This window comes from Castanea sativa, chromosome 4, assembly GCF_040712315.1.
Source record: "Castanea sativa cultivar Marrone di Chiusa Pesio chromosome 4, ASM4071231v1".
In the NCBI taxonomy this organism is placed as follows: Eukaryota; Viridiplantae; Streptophyta; class Magnoliopsida; order Fagales; family Fagaceae; genus Castanea; species Castanea sativa.
Window position 1 is genome coordinate 29,580,448 of NC_134016.1, and position 21,562 is coordinate 29,602,009.

At 34.5% G+C, this 21,562-nt stretch overlaps 1 protein-coding gene across 1 annotated transcript; it reads right to left on the reverse strand.

The window, feature by feature from the left end:
• Window positions 1-1,374: 1,374 nt before the first annotated feature.
• Window positions 1,375-18,547, reverse strand: LOC142633113 (pentatricopeptide repeat-containing protein At1g10910, chloroplastic). Its single transcript, XM_075807383.1, has 10 exons — window positions 17,737-18,547; window positions 16,760-16,844; window positions 12,570-12,833; window positions 10,981-11,283; window positions 10,277-10,381; window positions 5,326-5,425; window positions 4,272-4,591; window positions 3,798-3,974; window positions 3,583-3,711; window positions 1,375-1,959 (listed from the first exon to the last, which is right to left on the reverse strand). Exons 1-10 carry the CDS (start codon window positions 18,045-18,047, stop codon window positions 1,744-1,746), a joined length of 2,010 nt encoding a protein of 669 aa, XP_075663498.1. The 5' UTR covers window positions 18,048-18,547; the 3' UTR covers window positions 1,375-1,743.
• Between the last annotated feature and the right edge of the window lie 3,015 nt (window positions 18,548-21,562).

Genomic DNA, 21,562 nt, shown 5'->3' on the forward strand with positions numbered 1-21,562 from the left:
AACAACTGGTCTTTCCTAGATGCTACCTCAACTGCTGTCGGCTCACCTTAGCTTTTGATGTTTAGGATCGATGGTCTTTTCAAGGTTTAGGATTGATGGTCTTTTCACGCTAGATCTGGCTTCCTAACAACAAATAAAGCTAGTTAAGAACAGCTAGAAGTAGGTCGACTATTTTCCAACCACTTAGGAACTTTGCATATATAGCTTTATTAGGTTATGCAATAAAAGGGGGGCTTTGCTCTGGATCCCCCCTACTTGCAGAAATGAACAACCGCGACATACATCTTCTCCATAGTCTATGCCGCCTTCCTAAATCCATTCCACAACTCTAAACTCCACCATATAATCTGTACTCCAAACCCAATACATCTGCCAACAAAACTGCCAATAAAACGCTTCAGAAATCAATGCCACCAGCCCACCATATTTTCCAAATCAAAGCCACAAACACACTCCCATTTGACAAAAAAGCAATCCAATCTAGCTTTTCAACCACCCACCTCCAGTCATGATGGACAAACTATCCATGATTTAGCTCAATTTTAACTCCAAGATATAACTCAGCATTGACCAAAAGATAAATGAATTGAGTACATAATATGGTTGAGCATAGGGGAGTTATCTGCAATTAAACACTCCCAAGTGCTTTAAAATTGAGAATAACAGTAGCAAGCCAGCTATAATTGTCACAAGAAGAAGTCAGAGAAGTGATAAAAACAGTCCCTAAGAATGCCACTACTGACATATTCATTACTACCAGGTTTAATTCTTTCTTGGGGAAATTATACTTGATCACCCTAAACTATACCCCTAGTTACATTTTACACCCTAAAATTTTTGAATTCACGTTTTGCACCCTAAACTATGACCATTGTTACACTTTGCACCCCAACGTCAAGTTTACTTTTAACTTAGACGGAAAGGCATGACACCATATGAAAAGACTCAATTGTTCTCTTCTCAATCCCTTAACAATCCCTTCAAAATAAAAGACAAATTAAACTTTACCACCCTAAACTATATTTCTAATTACACTTTTCACCCTAAATTTTGGATTTCCATTCAAGTTAATAGCAAACTTAACGTCGAGGTGTAAAGTGTAACAAGAATTGTAGTTTAGGTTACAAAATATGCATTCAAAAATTTTTAGGTGCAAAGTGTAATTTAGGATGGTAAAGTGTAATTTTCCATAATTTATGAAGTCCATTAAAAAAAATCCAATCTGTTTATGGACTATAGTCTTTGGTTCACAGTGCTATGGATCTATAGTAGTACAAATGTTCATTATATTACCTTATTTAGAGTTTTCACCGGATTGACAAGACATCAAAAGTCATGCATGGGCAGCTGATCAAATTCTAGTCTATACAGCGGTAATAAGAACTTCTCAACGGCTATAAGAAATTATGCCATCATTATGACATCAAATTCTCTAAATATATTACAATAATCAGAGCTGTAGTTCTCAGATCTGGTCATATTAAAGGTAAAATAATCAGGTTCATTTAATCTTGGCACTATACATAGATGGTAAACTAAAACCTAACAGTCTTCTCAACAAAACAAAAACCAAGTTTATTTGGGATTCACCACACCCATCAGCTGACTCAAAAATGTGACACTGACATGTTATATTCAAAGTGTCTTTCTTAGGAGGCAATGTTGATCAAATTGGTAGTTTCCCTGTGAAGGGTTTAGTGGCATTAATAGGTTACCTTGAACTCTTGTAGTTTTATCCTTAATCTAACAAGATCTCAATGCTTTTGATACCATATGCTGCTTGGACAATATTTCAGCAATTAGTTGGCGACCGAATAACTGTGAGTTCTGGAGGATAAGGTTTCTCGTAGATGAATCAACAACATAACCTTGACCTGGCATCCATTGTAACAGTTGTAGAAGCAATTCCTTCTTTTCAGGTTGGTCAATATAACGTGATATTGCCATCTGAAATAATTCCTGAGAGGGAAATTCAAGAAAATGTGACTGAATCTGAAGTTCAAAAGTCAAACATCAAGAGGAAACAGAAATATGCTTTGTTTTCATTTAGTGAAATCCAATGTACAAGGGATTTCCACCCAGGTGGGAGAAGGGCGGACTTGATAATTTGGCTGATAATCAAGGTAATACAGATTGTGAAGATCAGTCATGTAAAACCAGGGAAACAAGAACAGTTTTGTACCCTTGATTGAGGTTATGGAGGATTGGCAATTTACTGTAGGGAAAAATTTTTACTTTTATCACTTGGTGGATATCATAAAATGGCAGATTACTAAGAAATTTCACTTCTATCACCTCTTCAAGGGGCTAACCTTTCCAGACCTCCACAACTTTACAAAATACTAGAGGTCACATATCAGCCTCTTATCATAATAAATTATATTAGAAAAACCAAAACTTTTGAATGATGGTTAGGAACAAAATCTGTAACCCTTGAATGTCAATCGACAATGCAGCTCCAGGAATCAAATTACTCAATGAATCCAAAAAAAAAAGGTAAAGTTGAATATAATTGGTGGGGAATTCAAGTGAGGAGAATCAAATGACCTTTTGTCCTCACCATCTACATCTATCTTCTTTTCTCTTTTGCATGCATCAGCACACAAGGATTCACCATTGCAACATGTTTTCTAGTGCTTTTGGATTGAGTTTCTCCGTGAATTAAGGAAAATGTCAACCAAAAAATAAAACATTGTATTAAGACCTCCATCTCATTCTATATACATGGCTATGTAAATGGATCCAACCACAACTGGGAAACAACATTGATATCAACAAAATTAGCAGTCAGGATAATTTGATGAATATTTGTCATCCCAGTGACAAGATTTTGGATTTTACACTCCGTTTGTTTTGTAATAAAATATTTTGTGTAAAATGTTTTCCCATTTTCATGTGTTTGTTTGCAAGTAAAATGTGGTCAAACTTTTAAAATATTTTCCTTTGATTGTAAAATCCATTGTAAAAATTTCTAAAACTTTTTACCTTTAAAATTTTGGTTAAACTTTTTACAAAAATATACAGTGCCCCCCCCCCCCCCCCAAAAAAATCGTGGCTAGGTCGGTCTGGTGCTCTGACAGCTGGTTCCGGCTGCCCAGGCGCTGGAGCTGCCTTTTCAATGGCCAGTGCTGGCGGCCCAAAAGCCAAAACCGCCAGTCTGGTCACTGAACCTGAGGCACTGGCAGCTCTAGTTGCTAAGCGGCTAGTTTTGTGGTTTGTGCTTTAAAAATTTTACATGTCACACCAAACAACTGAAAACATTTCATTGAAAATGTTTTACACGTAAAATATTTTACATTTGAGAATATTTTACTTCAAAACAAACGGAGCGCAAAGAAAAATAAAATAAAAATCCCGAGATTGGTTTCAATTTCATGGCCTCAAATCACCAAATTATGATGCCTTTGGTGTAACAATCTTTTAAGTGCACCCAACTCACGATGGGATAGACACTACCAGACAGGTCCTATTCATATTATAAGGGTGAATGTTTACCATTTGAAACTTAGATGCAGATTGCATCAACAACAATAATTCATTCAAGATTTCTTGAACAGTTAACTTACACCCACAACTGCTTACCTGATCAATCTTGTGGCCAGAACCATGGATGGCCTTTATAACATCATTTATCAAGTTGATGTTTCCTGACTTCAAAAATGCAGTAGCAAATTTCTTTACTGCAGGTTTAGAAATCAAACCTGCATTGTCCTGAGCAAAGAATGTTTTAAAGAAAACAATCACTCATATGACAGATGAAGAATAAATCTAAGAATCCTTAAAACAACATAGCATACCTTGACTACTACATAGGCATCTTTGAGAAGCCCTCCTGCTATTAGAATGTGCAGAATCTTCTCATGAAGAGCCTTGCACATTGTTCTCTTACTATGTCTCAACATATTGTAAACAGAAAATGCTTCTGAATGTGCTTTTATTTTACCAAGATGAAATATTAATGTAGAACAAAGTTCCTGCAAAATATTGATAGGCAAAAGAGTTTGGAGTTAAATGTAAATTTACCATTTAAAAGTTTATAACTGCAAGTTGTTGAACCACATGTTTACCTGGATTAAGATAAAATGCAAAAGCATGGAATAACAAATTGTAATGACTCAATATGTATTGTGTAATTAGATTAAGAAAGTAGGCGACACCAAAGTCTTCCAAATTGAGAAACAGAGACAGAGACAGAGACAGAGAGGCTCTAAAGAAAAAGAGTTTTTCTGAAGACTTCTTATTTTGAAGTGACAAGTTGGCCAACATCATACCTCCTCCGGTTGGTGACCTTTACTGCCCATGTCTTCCATAGTCTGATAAGCAAGCAGATATAACCTCTCCTTACAGAAAAATTTGATTAGGATACTGAAAGTATTATAATCAGGACAGATTGCTAATTCATCCATTTTCCGTAGCAATTGCATTACGCTTTCCATTTCACCTGCTCTGCAGTAAGCACAGAGCATTGTGTTCGACATAACCAAATCATATCTGTCATAGGTTGCTTCAAAATCCCTGGCCAACTCCTTTGCCTCTTCCAAAAGCCCACCCCGGCAAAATGCTGAGATCATGATACTGTGGGCATAGCCATCTGCAGGATGAACTATAATTTATACAGATCTAGCAAAAAAGACGGGATACTTATCTTACACCTGGCATAAAAAAATTCTTCATGAAATCGCAAAATTGAACAAAACGAAAGCTGACATACAATAATCACATCAGGTCACTTCCATCAGATTTGAGAAGGGTTCATGAACAAATTATTAATTATATAGGCTTATGCCAATAAGCAATATAAACAAACTAAGCACAGGTATTTCCTAGTGTTCATATCCCAGATATCTTAGCAATTGAGTTGTGACCTTCCCACAAGTACCAATGCAAGTGGAAAATAATAATAATAATAATAATAATAATAATTATTATTATTATTATTATTATTATTATTATTATTATTATTATTATTATCATTATTATTATCATTATTATTATTATTATTCAGAAACTACAATTCAACTTAGTGAGCTAAAGTGATGACTTCAGGAAAACATTTTCCTGCAAGCAAGGCCACTAAATGCCCTCCAGGATTAAGAATGGATCACATAGCATGACTCCAGAGCTAAATCTTTAGCTCATCAAAGCCATCTTTCAAAGACAACTATGCTTTATTTTTATGTAGAGAAAACCATAAGAAATATAGTTTTAGCTTGGTAAAGAAAACTATAATTGTTTGGTACCATTTGACTCATTGACAATAAAATAAATAATTTGATGGTTAAGAGATGGCTTCTTTTAAGGCTCAATATGTATCAGAAAGCATACCAGATCTGATGGATTTCTCCTTTATTTCTTGAAAGAGTGATTTAGCTTCCTCTATACGCCCAGCCTTAGCAAGGCCATCCATCAATAAACAGTATGGCATCTACAAGAAGTTCACATTCTGAGCTATGGAAGTTTATACATATAAGACAAGGATAGCAGTATTCTATGAAGCTTAGTTAAAAATTATATCAGATGAGAGAACAGAAAACTTAAGCAAAATATAACAAGGAAGCTGAACTATAAAGATGATGCAACAAGTAAGCTATGGTGGTCAATTCATTATGAACAAATCTATTAAAGGTGAAATTATATTTTTGGTGAAGTAGAGGACCATTATCTACGGCAATGGTAAAAATCTCATGCTGCCACCACTTCATGCAAGATTGCTAAAGGGTAGGCAGTATCTAAGCCATCCCTTGCGAGACCCACTTAAGTGGGACCAACACTAAGTAATGACCCTTCTAATATGTATGAGTAAAGTTCACGTTATACCTATTGCAATGTTAACATAATTTGTCCAAATTTTTAAAATTTGGGAATAATTGCCGATCAGGAAGCTCTTTGCTCTGAAGAAGTCACAAATAAATCATAGGAGAATCAAGGTTTGTAGCACATATGAGTAGGCTATGGGTGGCACCCTATAGCTATGCCTATGATACTATGCATGCATAGATCCTTGGCAACGCTAGAAGTTGGAATAAAGATCGCATAGCTTTGGTGACAATCAAAATATTATCCAAACGATAATTTAAAATTATCACTTGCACCACCCATAACTTTAGGGAAGCCATAACCTGCATATGGATGGGGAAGTGGCTAGAGTAGGGGTAGCAGGAGCAACAGTGGATTTAGTTGATCCAATGACAGATGGTTGGGTAAGCGTGTGTGCATATATATATATATATGGGAAGTGGCTAGACCAAGGGTAGGGTGATGGTTGGTTAGCTGGAGCAACCATGGATTTGGTTGATCCAATAACAAATGGTTGGGAATTGGTATGTGTGTGTGTGTGTGTGTGTGTATTACGGGCACACGCGTCCTCGCATGTGAGGCCCACACTTCCGGTTGAAGCATGGCTCCGATACCATCTGTAACGACCCCACCTCAACTATGTAGATATTATCCGCTTCGAGGCCCATACCCCTCACAGTATTGCTCTTATTGAAGGGAGATCATTCCTAATAAGCACATCCCCAAGTGCTTCCCCAAGCGATGTGGGCCTTCAAGATTGCTTCTATATATTTTTGATAAGTAACATAAAAATTTTATTAAAAACACAAAGCTAGTACATAGAAAATGTACTAAAAGGCAAAAACATCAAGAAACCAAATTACAATGATCTAGCAACACAGGAAGGGAAATGAAAGAAAAATATGGTAAAACAAGACACCATTCGAGAAGAGTACAAAAGAAGAAAGACTTAAACTCAATAATGGACCATTCACGACCCTCAAAGCTTCTAGAATTCCGTTCCCGCCAGATACACCACAATCAAACTGTGCGGCACAAAGCTCCAAATAACTATATTACGATGACGCCTAAAATTGCATGTCCAACAATCCAACAAACCCACTACCCTTTGAGGCATCACCCAACAAATACCAAACAAGCAAAAGATCATACTCCACATCTCATAAGCTATAGGACAGTGAAGGAGGAGATGATCTACATATATATATATATATATATATATATATATATATATATATATATATATATATATATATATATATCTGATAAGTAACGAAATTTTATTGATAAAAAGGAAACACCTACGTACATGAGGGTGTACTTACTGAACTCAGGGATCAAAACAATCACTCATTCAAATTACAAACCTCAAGCAAATCTAAGGAAGAGCTTTAAATGCAACACGTCAATCGAAAAAATGGTGAAAAATAAGAGATTTAGGGTTCGTTTGGTATGTGATTTTGAAAAACAATTTTCAGTTTTTAAACAATATTACACGTATTTTGACACACTTTTTCACCCACACGTATTTTCTAAAAATACAAACAACGTTACTAGAACAACATTACCAAATGGGCCCTTAATCTCAAGAATATATGACCACTCTTATAATTAAATAATTTTGTTGTAGTTGCTTCCCCCAAAGAGAGTATGGAATGTGATTCCTAGATGTTTGATGCAGCATATTTGGAGGGAGAGGAACAAGAGGACTTTTGAAAATCAAGAAGTATCTATTATAGGGATTAAATCACAATTATCGGATCCTTATTCTTTTGGATGTCTTTGGACCCAAGTAGACCCTTTATGCTTTATGACTTTATTAAAGCTTTTTTTTATAAGCATGATATTTCATTAAGAGAAAAGAAAGCTCAAAATGGTGAAATTGCTTAAAGAATTACAAACAGGCATTCATATGGTCAAAAATATCAACTATAGGGCTACATGACAACCCTTCCACCCCCCATCATAGTGCAACATTTAAACAATGATCTCAGAGTACTATTCTTAATGTTGATTTGTCTTCATCTTCAAAACTCCTACTCTCTCTCTCTCTCTCTCTCTCTCTCTCTCTCTCTCTCTCATGATACATTGACGAGTTGCTTGCCAAACAACGTGTAAGAGTCATATTTTTATGCATTGGCATATCCAAAAAGAAACCGCACTTTATGTGCAATTGAGTCTTAGTTTCTAGTGTATTCAAGAAGAAAATATTGTTCACCGACAAGTGGTATTACTAAAACACAAGATTCCAAAAAGAAACCGCTCAAGAAAAGCCCATATTGCAGGTCTCGGTGCCTGTTGACTTATCGAGAATTAATAAATCTTGATACCTACTCACACCTCTCAATCTATTGAGCCTCGGGAAAACTGAACAATAAATTTTGTTTTCAGCCTATGATAACTTGGCCTTCTAGGGATTCATGCACTAAGGTTCCAGAGCATCTAAAAGACAATTTATAGCCATTGTAACAGAGAAAGAGAGACACAAGCATAACAGCTACTCACACCTCTCAATCTATCGAGCCTCGGGAAAACTGAACAATAAATTTTGTTTTCAGCCTATGATAACTTGGCCTTCTAGGGATTCATGCACTAAGGTTCCAGAGCATCTAAAAGACAATTTATAGCCATTGTAACAGAGAAAGAGAGACACAAGCATAACAAGAGTTTCAACAGGGTTTTGTACCAAGCTACTACTAGTTCATCCAAGTGTGGTTTGAAGAACTCAACAAAGCTACAACAATTAAAAGAGTTGTTGTGGAGTTAGTCATAGATACAAGATTCGTGCGAAGGTGAAATCTTCTACAAGAACTAGTCCAAATGGTGATTGGAGCTGAGATTCCTTATAGTAGGTTCTACTGTAGGTAGGTACTTTGGAATAGGGAAGATTCCTTGTACTTGTAAGCTCTATTCTTGTTAATAGATTCTTCGGGAGTGGTGACTTGAAATTCACTCGATGGGATTTTGCCTGCGAGGGTTTTCCCCATCATGATCAAATCGTTGTGTCAAACTTATTTTCCACTGCACCTAATTTAGTTTGGTGATTTGATTGTGCCTTAATTGGATTTGCATGTAATTTGGATTAATTAATCAACTTAGGTAATTGGTTAATTTAATTGGGGTCAATCTATAGCCTAACACAACATAATTTTAATGATGACTGAAACACTCCTCTCCATGAAAACAACAAGTCTATCACCACCTAGGCATCACCCATAGCACTCCAAAGGTTGTAAATGCAAAAGCCCACAACTCTTGAGCTATAATAAGACAATGAAGTATCCAAAGACCACAACTCTTGAGCGATAGGACAATGAATTAGCCGATGCTTTATTTTTTTGCAGCTACATTTCCACATTATAGATCTATTAACAACCGCCACCTTCCTTCTAATACAATTATCCAAAGTTAGGATAGAATTCATGGTCGTTGTCCATGCAAAGAAAGCCACCTTGTGTGGTACCTTACACACTATTCGAAGGGAACTATGATGTAGGCACATGTCTCAAACACTCAGAAAAATGTAAACTAAACAGCCTTGTTCCCATCTGAAGTCCAAAATAAGCAATCATCATTTCCTTTTGAAATCTACTTGGAGTAAAAAAATCCATCGTTCCATTCACCTAGTCTAATTCCTAATCATGAAAATCCCTGATGAATCATAGGTCCCCTCAACAAGTAATTAAAGAATTCATTGATTACAAAAGAAAAGTAATCAAAGAATTCATAGAATCCCTATCCATGGCAATTAAATACAACTCTGGGTACAGTTCTTTCGAAAAATAATTTCCACACCAAACATCATGCCGAGACCTTATTATCTTTTCATTCCCAGCCCTAAAAGACAAGGGGACAGAGAATCTATCCCCAAGGGAAGAACTACATGTAAGGGTGGGCCCCCAAAATTTTGAATAAATATACCCATTAGAAAAATAATAAAAAATAAAACTATTTTTTGGATTTTTCCCCCCTCATAATTATGAGCTATTTCATCTCAAAAAAAAATTTTAATAAATTAAAATAAAAAAAAAAAGGAAATAAAGAAGAAGATGATAGATCTTTTAAATTCTAATATTCAAGATTTTTAAACTTTTAAGAAAATAAAAGTCATCTTATAAATGAGAATAAAGCTATAAGCATGCTATAGAGAAAATATAAATGACAAAGCATATTATAGAGAAAATACATTTTTTTAATGCTATACATTAATATAAATTGTGCCCATAACAGATCAATTTTATATATATTGTAGATTCCATTGAGATTAATACCAACAACAATAACAATATGATAAGATAATTTGAAGATAAAATAAACCTTATCAAATAATACTTACAAAAATGTATATCCTTTTTTTATCTAATTTCGTAATTGTGGATTCTAATTATATGATCTGTTAGGGGTTCCATTCAACGGTTTTCAAGCTTTGTATCACACGCTTGACAATCTTTATTATTCATGACTATAAGAGATAGTGTACCTCTTCATCAGCATAGCCCAAAGTTTCCAGTTCAGCCAATAGTTCTCTTGATTTTTCAAACAAGCCTCCTCTAACATATACCTTTAATAAAGTTGTCAAAATTACCTGCAAGCATTTTTGAGTATGAACTTGATGAAACACTGTAACCAAAGCCTTGACAGCTACTTAAAAACATAAAACAAAACAAAATGGAGAAAAGCATATGAGAAGAAATACAACAATGGGAATCAAAAATCAGTCAGGCCATTTATCAATGACATGCGAGTAGAAAATTAAAAGCATGATGCAACACATATCAATTTGTTAAGTAAACATGTCATAATACACATATTACCAATATTCTCAACCACACTATTTGTTCCCCCCTATATAGACATCTTTTTTTTTAATGAATAAAAAATATAAAAAGATTCCTGAAATTTCTGAATTAGGAAAGAGTATGCCAGAAAAACTTCATATCACCCGTGGGTTAATATGTAATGGCAAGTTTATTTGATATATGCAACTCTTCTAACATAAGTATTCCCTTTTCATGGGATTTATATTTGAATTTTTGTGAACCTTTAAAATTTGCTACTAATACCAAGCCATCTCAAAGCATGCTAATACCAAGACATCAAACAACCTCAACATTTAAAAAAACATGAATATACTACTTTTAGAAAACCCTAGTCTTTATTGGCAAATCAAACATGAAAACAAACCTTATTTGGTACTAACCCTGCAGATTTCATATCTTGAACCAACTCGTCGGCCTTTCTATAGTTTCCACTAATTGAGTAAGCATTGAGCAAAGAACTGTAGTGAAACACATTTGGAGAATGACCTTCATCTTTCATCTGGTTAAAATAGCTTTCTGCTTCTTCCAATTTAGTATTTGAAGCACAAATAGCTAGAAGTGTCCCATAAATTACAGTGTCCATGTGCAGCCCACTATGCCGAAGCTCCCGAACCAGCTCCAATGCCTTAGAATAACCATGTTTAACTTTGATGCAACCTGCAAGCAACTAAGAATGAAAAAGGACAATGGTGATGTTTAGAAATTCAGCACTAAATTATGATTTTTTTTTTTTTTTTTTATGAGACCTTGAAGGGTTCTTTGACTAGGTTTTGATGTCTAAGGGTTTAGATAGGGTTAGGTAAAATGAATAATAATATAAAATAAAAATGGATTTTGAATGAATTTGATTGCTGCTTGGTGTCAAAATAGTGAATAAAACAAGAAATAAAGATAGATAAACCCTAAGCAATCACACCTTTAAAGCTTAGGAAAGCTACTGGAATTTTCTTAAATTCAATCTCTACATCTCTATTATTGACTACATATAAGCCTTTGTATAGTCTATTACCAATCCCTTCCATAGAAAGACTAAGGATACTAAATAACATTTTCCTAGAAAGATTAGGAGTACTAATAACAAAGATAAGTAATTAAGAACTTTAAACCAAATAGAAAAGCACTCAAAATAGAATAACTAGTAAAGGATAATTACCATAAAACATCTTTGATTTGTCCAAAGATTATTGTGCTGTTTAGACATCACAATAATGACAAAAAAGAAGGTTCCATTGTGCTGACATACATTTGAGATGAGAATATTTTTCTCAGTGATGCAACTATCTAAGCAAAATCATAAATTCAAATAGTTTAACTCAAGAGAAGTAAAGTAGCATACAAATTGAAACTGGCTAGTAAAGCTTGACATATGCAGTTTCATATTTGCATAGACACATACTCATAAATGCATCCTCCACACATGTCAATTTATCAGTATGGCAAACACACAAAATCCATGTGATTTTTTTCTTAATTAATAAGTTTAAAGATTCTAAGTCTGACCTCATTTTCAAACCGTCATCTTTGAGCATGCTGCTTTAAAACCTTAGCAAGGTGATAGACACAAACTCAAAGAATCTACACATGGTGATCAAAGCTAGACATAGGTCATGGTTTTACTATCTACATGTGTGTGTGTGTTCACATCCATGTAACCATCTGAGTGGATATATTTTTAACTGGTAAATGAAAGGTCTGTAGTAGAAACAAACTATTCGCTTGATTTTCTGCACAAATCAATTCTGTGTATAAACAATCAACATGAGAAAAAAAAAAAAAAAAACAGAAAAAAAAAAAGGAGTTCTGAAAGCTGTTTGATATGGATAAGTGCCCTATATAGTAGCGTATTATCATCATGTAGCTGACTGTGGCAGAAACTTCAGGTTATATGAACAACGTGTGAACACATGCTAGGAGAAAAATTGGAAATAAATAATATAAATTGAAAAAACATACCGTGCTATATGTAACAACATCTGGTATTAAACCATCCTGCTTCATCTGATGAAACATTTTAATGCTGCTATCAAACTTGCCATTCCTAACCAGACAACTAAGAACAGAATTACATATGAACACGTTGTTTTTTGCTGATTCATCTTTAATGCCATTGTATATCTCCATCGCCTTTACAGGATTTAGGTTCTTTTTCATGAACTTCATATAACTGCTATAAGACGAAGCATTAATCTTCCCATTTTGTTGCATCCATTCAAAGAGCTGCAATAATGCAAAACATAACAATTATCAACAATTATAAGAAGGGGAAATTAAATAACATAGTTAATTAGGTTCATTGTTCAGAGAGGATGGGTAAAGAGGGCAAAACTATAACCACAGAGAGAGGGCAATTAAACAGTCTTTTTGAATGACAAGAAGACGCCTAAGTGACAATAATGCATATGAAAAACAATTTTATCTTATTTTATTTTTTGTATAAGGCTTACAAAGACATTTTCTCTATATTTTTCAGTTACAATTTACAAGATCCCTACTAAATGGATTTAGAATTACTAAAATTCTTTCAATATTTTGTTCATGACAAAATAAAATTTCTTGATACTAATACCATGCCTTTCCATGATCTATCAAAAGTAAAATTGAATTATCCATTCAACTACAGAGTAGCAATATATGGATTTCGTTTATGCACTCATAAGATCAGTGAGCAATTTCCATTTTGTCAGTCATCCTATTTCTGCGCCTTGGCATGTAGGAATTCCAAATGCATATATACACCCTCTTGTTTCCAATTTTTTTTAATAATATCTTATGTAAGCACTGACAGCCCTCTTGGAAGAACACCTAAAATTTTTATACCAAGTTCATGACAAACAAATTAGACAAAAGAGAAAGTGAAACACACCATCAGATATCATAATGATAGATAATTATTACTTAAAGAAGTCAATTATATGAAAGCTCTGAATTCCAATTCCCCAAAGAGTCGTGAGAGAGGGGAGTCTCAATTTTCCTTTCCATCCAGGTCTACCTTTGCGTGTTTCATTTCCCTCCTTTCTGCCTCACCTTTTCCATCCTCACATATTCCATCTTTACTAAGTTTATGGGTACAAAAATAAATTAGTAGAAAAAACCAAATGGTTTTCCTTATTGAAAAGCAAAATGTGCCCTTATCACTGATCTAATATTAGTTTCTATTTTAGTTTACTCTGCTTTTACTGCAATCACTTTGCTATGATATGAGTACACCTATTTGTCAAATAACAAATGCTATTCATTCATCTGCATACTTTTCCCAATCTTACTATTTCTATGTCTTCCCTTCTTTACTCATTTGTATCATCGGAGGATGGCAGATGCCTCCCAAGCAACATGGCATAACCCCATCACTTCTAGCAACCACCATAACACTAGGAAAGCCATTAACGAGTAAAGAAATTATAATTGTTATGGGGTAACATCCTGATGCAGGACCGTTAAGAAGTTCAGCACTATACTAGGTTTCTTGATGAATTCTTGAATTGATGTTTTAGAGTTTAGGTTAGAAAAGAATGAATGTTGACGGCTGTTTGGGACTGAAACAGGGGATAAACAGAAAATAACATAAATAAAACACTAGGCAATCACAATTAGGTCTTCCTAAGCATCACACCTAGGGTTCCTTGGCATCACACCTTGGAGAAGTTTGCATCACACAAACAATGCTTAAAATAAGCTGCTGAATCTTATAAAATTATTTTGTTTATAAGATTTGAGCTACAGTGCGCTCTCATTTTTGAGAGAGCACTATAGCAAGATTGTAAATTTTTTAGAATATAGCAGGTTTGATGGAGCATCATTTTATGGTTTCAGATGCTAAGAAATAGCATTTATAGCATTTACAACCTTTGTTGTGAATGCTCTAAGAAGGGAAAGAAGTATTGTTATTTTTTCCTCTTTTTGATGACAGGCCCTATCATTTTCTCTCTCTAAGGATACATACCATTATTTCTCTCATTCCCTCTCTAAACTCATGGATATAATGGAAAAGATATCTTATTTGTGTTTTTTCTTTCCAGTAAGATTCATATTTTGGCATAACATCTAGCAGGATTTTTACTATGGGTGAAGCCCTGCCAGGGAAAGAGATAGGGCTAGAAGACGCGACTGTCATACTGGTAAAATTAATTCTACGCTTCTGGTTTCTGATTTTCTTCTGTGTGTGATATTGAATGAAAATTGTATTTATGTTACAGTTCCTTGTTTTAATGTCTTTTATCTAGTGGATCTATGTTGTGATAGACACCCATGTCTTCTAACAGAATGCTTTTTTTTTCTGCTAACAGATGAGCCTTAGCCTTTCTTTTTAGACAAGTTGTCTTTTTCATTCTTTATAGGCATATATCTAGCTTATGTCTGTTTAGGATTGGTCTAAGTGGGCGAGGTTGGGTTTGTGCTCTTCATATTATCCAATTGCATGGTTGGTTTACATTGTACTTGAGGTGGTGTTCAGTACTTCCTATAATATCATTTATCAATACTGCCAGGTTTCTCTGTACTGAAAGTGTGCAGTGAGAGTATGAGGGATCGTACATTACTATTAGAGTGCAAATGTGATATGGTCTTTTTTGTTCCATATAATTTAGAGTTGGAATAAAATCTATTTTATATTTTATGTATGACTGTTTTACATCTCTTATTTTTGGAGAGTAGAGCGAAATTCTGCACTGCCTTTAATTTCTTTCACAATTAGGTAACTACAACAAAGTATTTGTTGCTTTAAAGACAACAAAGGTGACATGATGTCCTATTTTTTGGTTTAGAGAAAGGGAGGAGGATAAGCCATTGTCTTAAACAATAGGGTTGGTTATGAGCATATGAATTCTTAAGTGAGCATATTTGGACGGAGTTTGCCAATGTGTGATGTAGAAGCTTATAGAGTTTTATGGAAGCTGTCTTGCAAAAACATGTATTAAGGAGGCAGACACTCACCTACTTTGGTACGGCCAAGGACAGCCCATTCCAGATTTCTGGAAATTACCAAATTGCCCTTATTCTCATAGAACTTAATTAAAACTGAACCAGCAGCAACGAAACAATAAAATAAGACTAAGCAAGGTCCCACGAGAGCACCCCATCATCCAAAACATCCCAAATTAAGGCTTGAGCATTAGAACCAGCTTTTCCTTGCCTCTTATAGGTCTTCAAAGTGGGTTGCCACTTACATTCCCCATCACATCCTAATGCAACTGATTTCACACCACCTAGGGTCATGGCCCCATGGTTTCAGTCTTGGGATAGGTCCTAAGTTTGAAACTTTAGGGTGACAGCGTGACTCTAGTTCAGCTCAAGAGCTATGCTCAACACCTAAGGAAGCACCTGTGGCCTCCTCACTATGTAGAGCTCTCAGGCATTCATTCCACAGTGAGTGGAAACCTACTATGGTCAAGCGCAAGTAGGGTCACCATGGTTGGTCCCCCCAAATAATTTCACTAATTTTAGTATGAAACCAAAAGACTTCAAAATATTAGTTCTTTCTAACCCAAAATTTAGTCTTAGATGATAAAGTATACTTCTAGGGATTGTATGGCCTTGACCCTAAAGTTTTAATACCATGAGAGAGAGTTGCATATCAAGAGTGAATTGTATATCATCTCTATGGAGCTGAAGAGGGTAGTGAAGAAAATTGTATTTGTTGTCAAAGAGTGAGGTACCAATATCATTTGGTAATATATTCCAATGCCAAAATGAATTGAATGCCTTAGCGAAGCAACCATATACAATTTCAAAGATTGCTGGCAGTTTAGTGATGACTACTTATAAAAAAGACATCTGGATGTATCTTTATTGGATAATTTTATACACACAAAAATAAAATAAAATATAATATAATTTGAGTTCAATTTAATTTTAGGCTCATATCAAAAAATGTGTTGAGCTTTAAGACATCAAATATATTCTTTTAAAGCAGCTGCCCAAGAAAAAGGAGTAAATAATGGATCTACATATGGAAGACCCTTTTAAAAGGAACCAGACGCACAGATGGCATGAAATAAAATAAAACTAAATAACACACATCAAAGAGACATCCATGCAATAATTTGTGAATATATATCCCAGTTTAAGACTCTACAACAGGCTTAACAATTCAAAAAACCAATAATTGGCTTCCAAAAACATGTACAACATCTTCCTAATTGAAGCACCTGAGAAAGATCCTGCCATCTGCCTAGAGTTCCAAAATTTCGTAACACGGCATTCAAGTCTTGCACCTTCAACATCCCTCCTAATCTGCAGTGATTTATATTCTACAAGTTATATCTAATACACTCAAACAGATTTTTTTTCCAGTAAAAATATCATTTCAATATTTGAGTAATTAACACAAAAACACCAAACAGGTAAAAAATTTCAGTAACATCATCAAATAGCAATGCAGATAATTCTAGATGTCAAATAAATATGCTGCAATCCAAATTCAAGCTAACAATTTGATCTTTCCGCTAATGACAAAGCACGATTGAGATTCATTTCAAACTTAAGAGGCATTTAGCAACGTCAATAAAGATGTCTGAAAAGTTAATCTAATCTGACTACCACCAAAAAGAAAACTAGTGATAAGTTATTAGACATTTTAATACTTCTTTCCTTTTTTTGTGGGGAGGGGGGGTATTTGAAGGAAGAGGCTAGGCATTAGTGTGATGGCAAATGCCTTCCGCCCAAACCGATATAGGGTTGGAAGTTCAAGCCTGGGAATACATATACATACACATATACATACATACATACATATATATATATGTGTGTGTGTGTGTGTGTGTGGGTGTGGGGTAAGACTGTCTACCAATCACTTTTTATCCCCAAACCCCACAAAAGAATGAGCTTTTTGCACCAGTACAACCTTTTTTTTAAGTGAAGTAGACACTTCGATATACCAATAGACATATAATGCAATCTAAAATGAACCCAACAATCCAATCTGTGCAGTAATTACACCCAAAAAAAAAAAAAAAGTTAACAGGAAATTTCAAATAGTAATGCATATAAGAAACACCTTATATTGGCATTAGTAACAATACCCAGATGATATGTTGCTTGATAACTTGAGAAAAATTGGCCAAAAAGAAAAAATAATAATAATAAATTGACATAAAAGAAAGAAGAATTAAAAGGGATAAAGTACCTTGCAAGAGCAGAGTCGAAATGAGATTGGGAGGAGGCCTGTTGAAGTTGAAGAATGGCAGATTGCCTTTCCAAGTAGGACTTGGAGTGGCGTCTCTTATTAACACTAACACTAACTTTGCTGTTTTGGTTAATACTAACACTATTAGACTTAGTTGCTTCTTTACCAACATTATTATTTTTCTTTTGTGTTTGGAACTGGGAGAATGATATTGCTGAAGCTGAAGCTGAAGGAATTATAGAAAAAGGCATGGTGGATAAGGGGCTGAAGAGTGTATGCTGCTCAAGCTCAAACCCAGTGCCGAGCATCATCTCTTCTGGTTTTGCTTTCCTGTCTTTTCTTTTGGATAAATTTCACAAATGTATATTAAAAACTAGACCATTTCAGTCCCTATCCCCAAACGGCTCGAAACGCCGTTACATATTTTAGTCTACACACTCTCTCCAGTCTCATCCCTCTCCCTCAGTCTCTCTCCTCCCTTTCTCTAACGCCAAAACCAGTCACAAAACCCCAACATACCCACCCAAAAAAAAAAAAAAAAACCCAAATCCCAAAATCCTCTAACACCGACCCTAACCAAAACCCACAAACCACCGCGAACCCACCACCGCGGCGCCACAGCAAAGACGAAGAGAGAGGAGAAATCAATGAAGGCACCACCACAGCTCCACCGCAAAGACGAAGAGTGAGAGAGTCAAAGGTTATGGACTGAGATGGTCGGAGGAAGAGAGAGAAAATAGATATCAGAGGCAATAGACGAGAGAGTCAGAGGAAGAGCAGAAATAAAGGAGAAGGAGGAAAAAATAACGGCGTTAGAGGCCGTTTGGGTTTATGGACTTATATGGTTAAGTTTTAAATTTTATGAACTTAATTGACATTAGCTCAAATCTCATGGGATCTCCATAAAAATTATCATTTTGGTTTTTTAAGTAATGATACAAACTATTTTATAAAAAAATTTACAAATTACTAATATGGTAAGTGGTTGTTAATAAATAAAAAATTGATATTAATATCAGATAATAAAAACTAATAAAAAATTGATCACATCAACATTTTGTAAAAATGTTATAAAATAATTTTTACTCTCTGTTTTTCTAGTAAGTTAAAAGGAAGTGGCTCACTTCCAGCTATAAACTCTCATATTTTCTCCTATTTTAATATAGATGAAAGACACCAATTAGACTAACAATCCAAAGGCAAAAAAATAATTAGGTTACTTCTCTTAATTTTGTCTTTCTTTCTCTTGTTCTCTCTCAATTACTCACAACCTCCAACAAGCAAAGTTAACAAACCCACTGTCACACACCCAACACCCTCGGCAATGGAAGGCAAGGAGCTATCAAAGATAATGGTGGAGACATTATCGTCACATGCATGCTGATATGATTATTCATTACTTGAAAAGATTAGTCATCTTATATAAAATAACAAACTTTCAGCTAAAGACATTGTAGCTGAATTGGTACCTTTTCATGTACAAACTGTTTGAGGTTCTAGAGAGGAAAGGGTTCGAACTGCGAGATTAGCAGCATGTTATAATTATTTTTCAAAAAAAAAACCAAAATTTTCACACAAAATTTTTTTTGATAAAAACATCACGCAAATGGACAGGGTCAAATGTGAAAAGAACAATTTCTCATGCATTTTTACATGCACCCATAATTTTGACTTCATTACATGTAGTTTATCACTCCAAAATGATAGCATTTGTCATATGAAATAATTTTGTTTTGAGCATACAGGCGGAACTTTCTCACATATATAAGATGATTAATGTTCATATAAATGAGGTTAATGGTTAATGTTCATACACGAAATAATGGAATTAAACATGGAAATTTGGGTCCCATTTACAACACAATAACAATGCATCCATTCCCATGTCATTTGCATTATAAAATGCATCGTAAGATGTCCAAGCATCATTCACATGCATCTAGTATTTTATGGAGCCCTGTTGTTTCTAATTCTATTTATGAACTTTTTTTTTTTACTTAGGCTTAACTCATTTATTAAAATAGCTTAAAACTAAGGCTCAAACTTGACTCCTTTATAAACTAAGGTTCAAACATGAATGAACTTTTTATTGAACCAAACCCTTATGAACGTCATTGTTCATTTACAACCCTAAGCATGTTTGACTCTTAATGGCCTACAAAAATACATGTTTGCCCATGAGCTTTTTTACACTCTCTTTACTTCAATGGGCCATTAAAAAATTAAAAAAAAATTCCTTTGCAAACCAACTAAAGTAAAGATAAAATACATTCTTCTCTTTTTTTTTTTTCTCCTTCTCTCCCTCTGTCCAAACATGCAACGGAAAACATTTTTCCCACTTTTTTTACCTTATATTTTCCTTTGTCCTTTTCTTTTCCTTTTTTCTTTTTTCTTTTTTCTTTTTTTCTCTTTTCTCCTCCTCCAACTACAACCAAACTCAGTGTACGTAATAAAGCATTGAAGAAGAGGTACTTGTATCCTGTTCCAGGTAATTCCCAACTATTATGGTCAGCTATTTTTGTTCCTCAAGAGGCCTACTAGTTGGCCCCTCGTTTAGCAGCTTGGCCCACCCCGTCTCTGTTGTTCCTACTTGGGTGTTTTCTTCCGTGGCTGAAATGGGCTGGTCCCCTTAAGCTTTTGTTGTTTATATATTTCTTGTTGTACGAACCAAAAAAAAAAAAACTGGGAAAAAAATTTTATGCATCATTTTTCCTGAGCAATTCTAGAGCTACGACAAATTCTTAACTCATTTTCACAACTAATCGTAATTGACTGTTTGTAACTTTTATATGAATCAATCCCTTTTTTTTTTTTTACTTCATTCACAATCAACATTGTAAAATAGTTATAAAACTAGCTTCAACTACGTAATTGACTATTTCTTTTATTATTATTTTGAGTTTAATATAATTTTTCAATTTGAATTTATTTTATTGTAAGTGAGGTTCCATAAAAATAAATTTTTAAGAAACTAAAATTTAGGATTTGAAAAAGAGCAAATTGCTGAGTTTAGTGTTTACTAGTTTTAAGGAAAAAATATATCAAACGTGGTTGAGATATATTCAAATAGAGAGTGTTCTAATTTTTAGGAAAAAAGTTTATCTAATAAATTTTTTTTTTTTGAATTACAATTGTAGGGATAAGGGGCACAAATATGGGTATTGAGTCGTAGGTCGTGTCCGAGAACATCAAGTAATTTGAGGACAGGTAATAATGACGGAGACATATAGGACAGGGGTCTGTGGAAGGAGTTCGGTCATGGGAAACTGGAAGTGTTGTTCCAGGAGAAGTACCTCCTCGGCTAAATAGAGTAGAGGTCATAACTCGGACATTTCGTAAAAAACAAGGCACCAAATGATCATATTGGCAAGGATAAACATCAGGTGAGGATAAGAAAAAAAAAGCTGAGAAATATACGAGAAGAAAGTTGCTGCCATCGCATTGAATGCTCTGTAGCTAACTCCCTGACCACATTAATGTGAAGGTGCTACTTAAACAATAATATTAAGTCTTACAACTATCCACAAAGACTTTGAGGAGATGCTAATGGGACAAGTATCAAAACTAACAATCTGATTTACACGTGGAGTGCTGAGATGAAAAGAAGAATGAGAATATAAAGAAGAAAAAAATTCTCATTACAAGAGGAGATTGTACACTCAAGAATTGTAATGGTGGTTAAAGTTTAAGAGGAATATATAAGAACAACCTTCCTTGGACTTTACCTAGAAGGATTTTCCTTGTCCATACTATTTGTTTATGTTTTCTAATAACAATTAACTTACTGTGATCATTGTCAACCTAACTCATTTGAGAGTTCAGTTTC

What these genes read in the sequence shown, in the direction of transcription:
- LOC142633113 (XM_075807383.1), bottom strand. Translation starts at nt 18,047, where the DNA reads ATGATGCTCGGCACTGGGTTTGAGCTTGAGCAGCATACACTCTTCAGC. An exon ending in CAGGGTTAGTACCAAATAAG is followed by an intron (nt 10,382 to 10,980) that starts GTTTGTTTTCAT and finishes AAATGCTTGCAG; the next exon opens with GTAATTTTGACAACTTTATT. An exon ending in ATGCCTATGTAGTAGTCAAG is followed by an intron (nt 3,712 to 3,797) that starts GTATGCTATGTT and finishes TTCTTTGCTCAG; the next exon opens with GACAATGCAGGTTTGATTTC.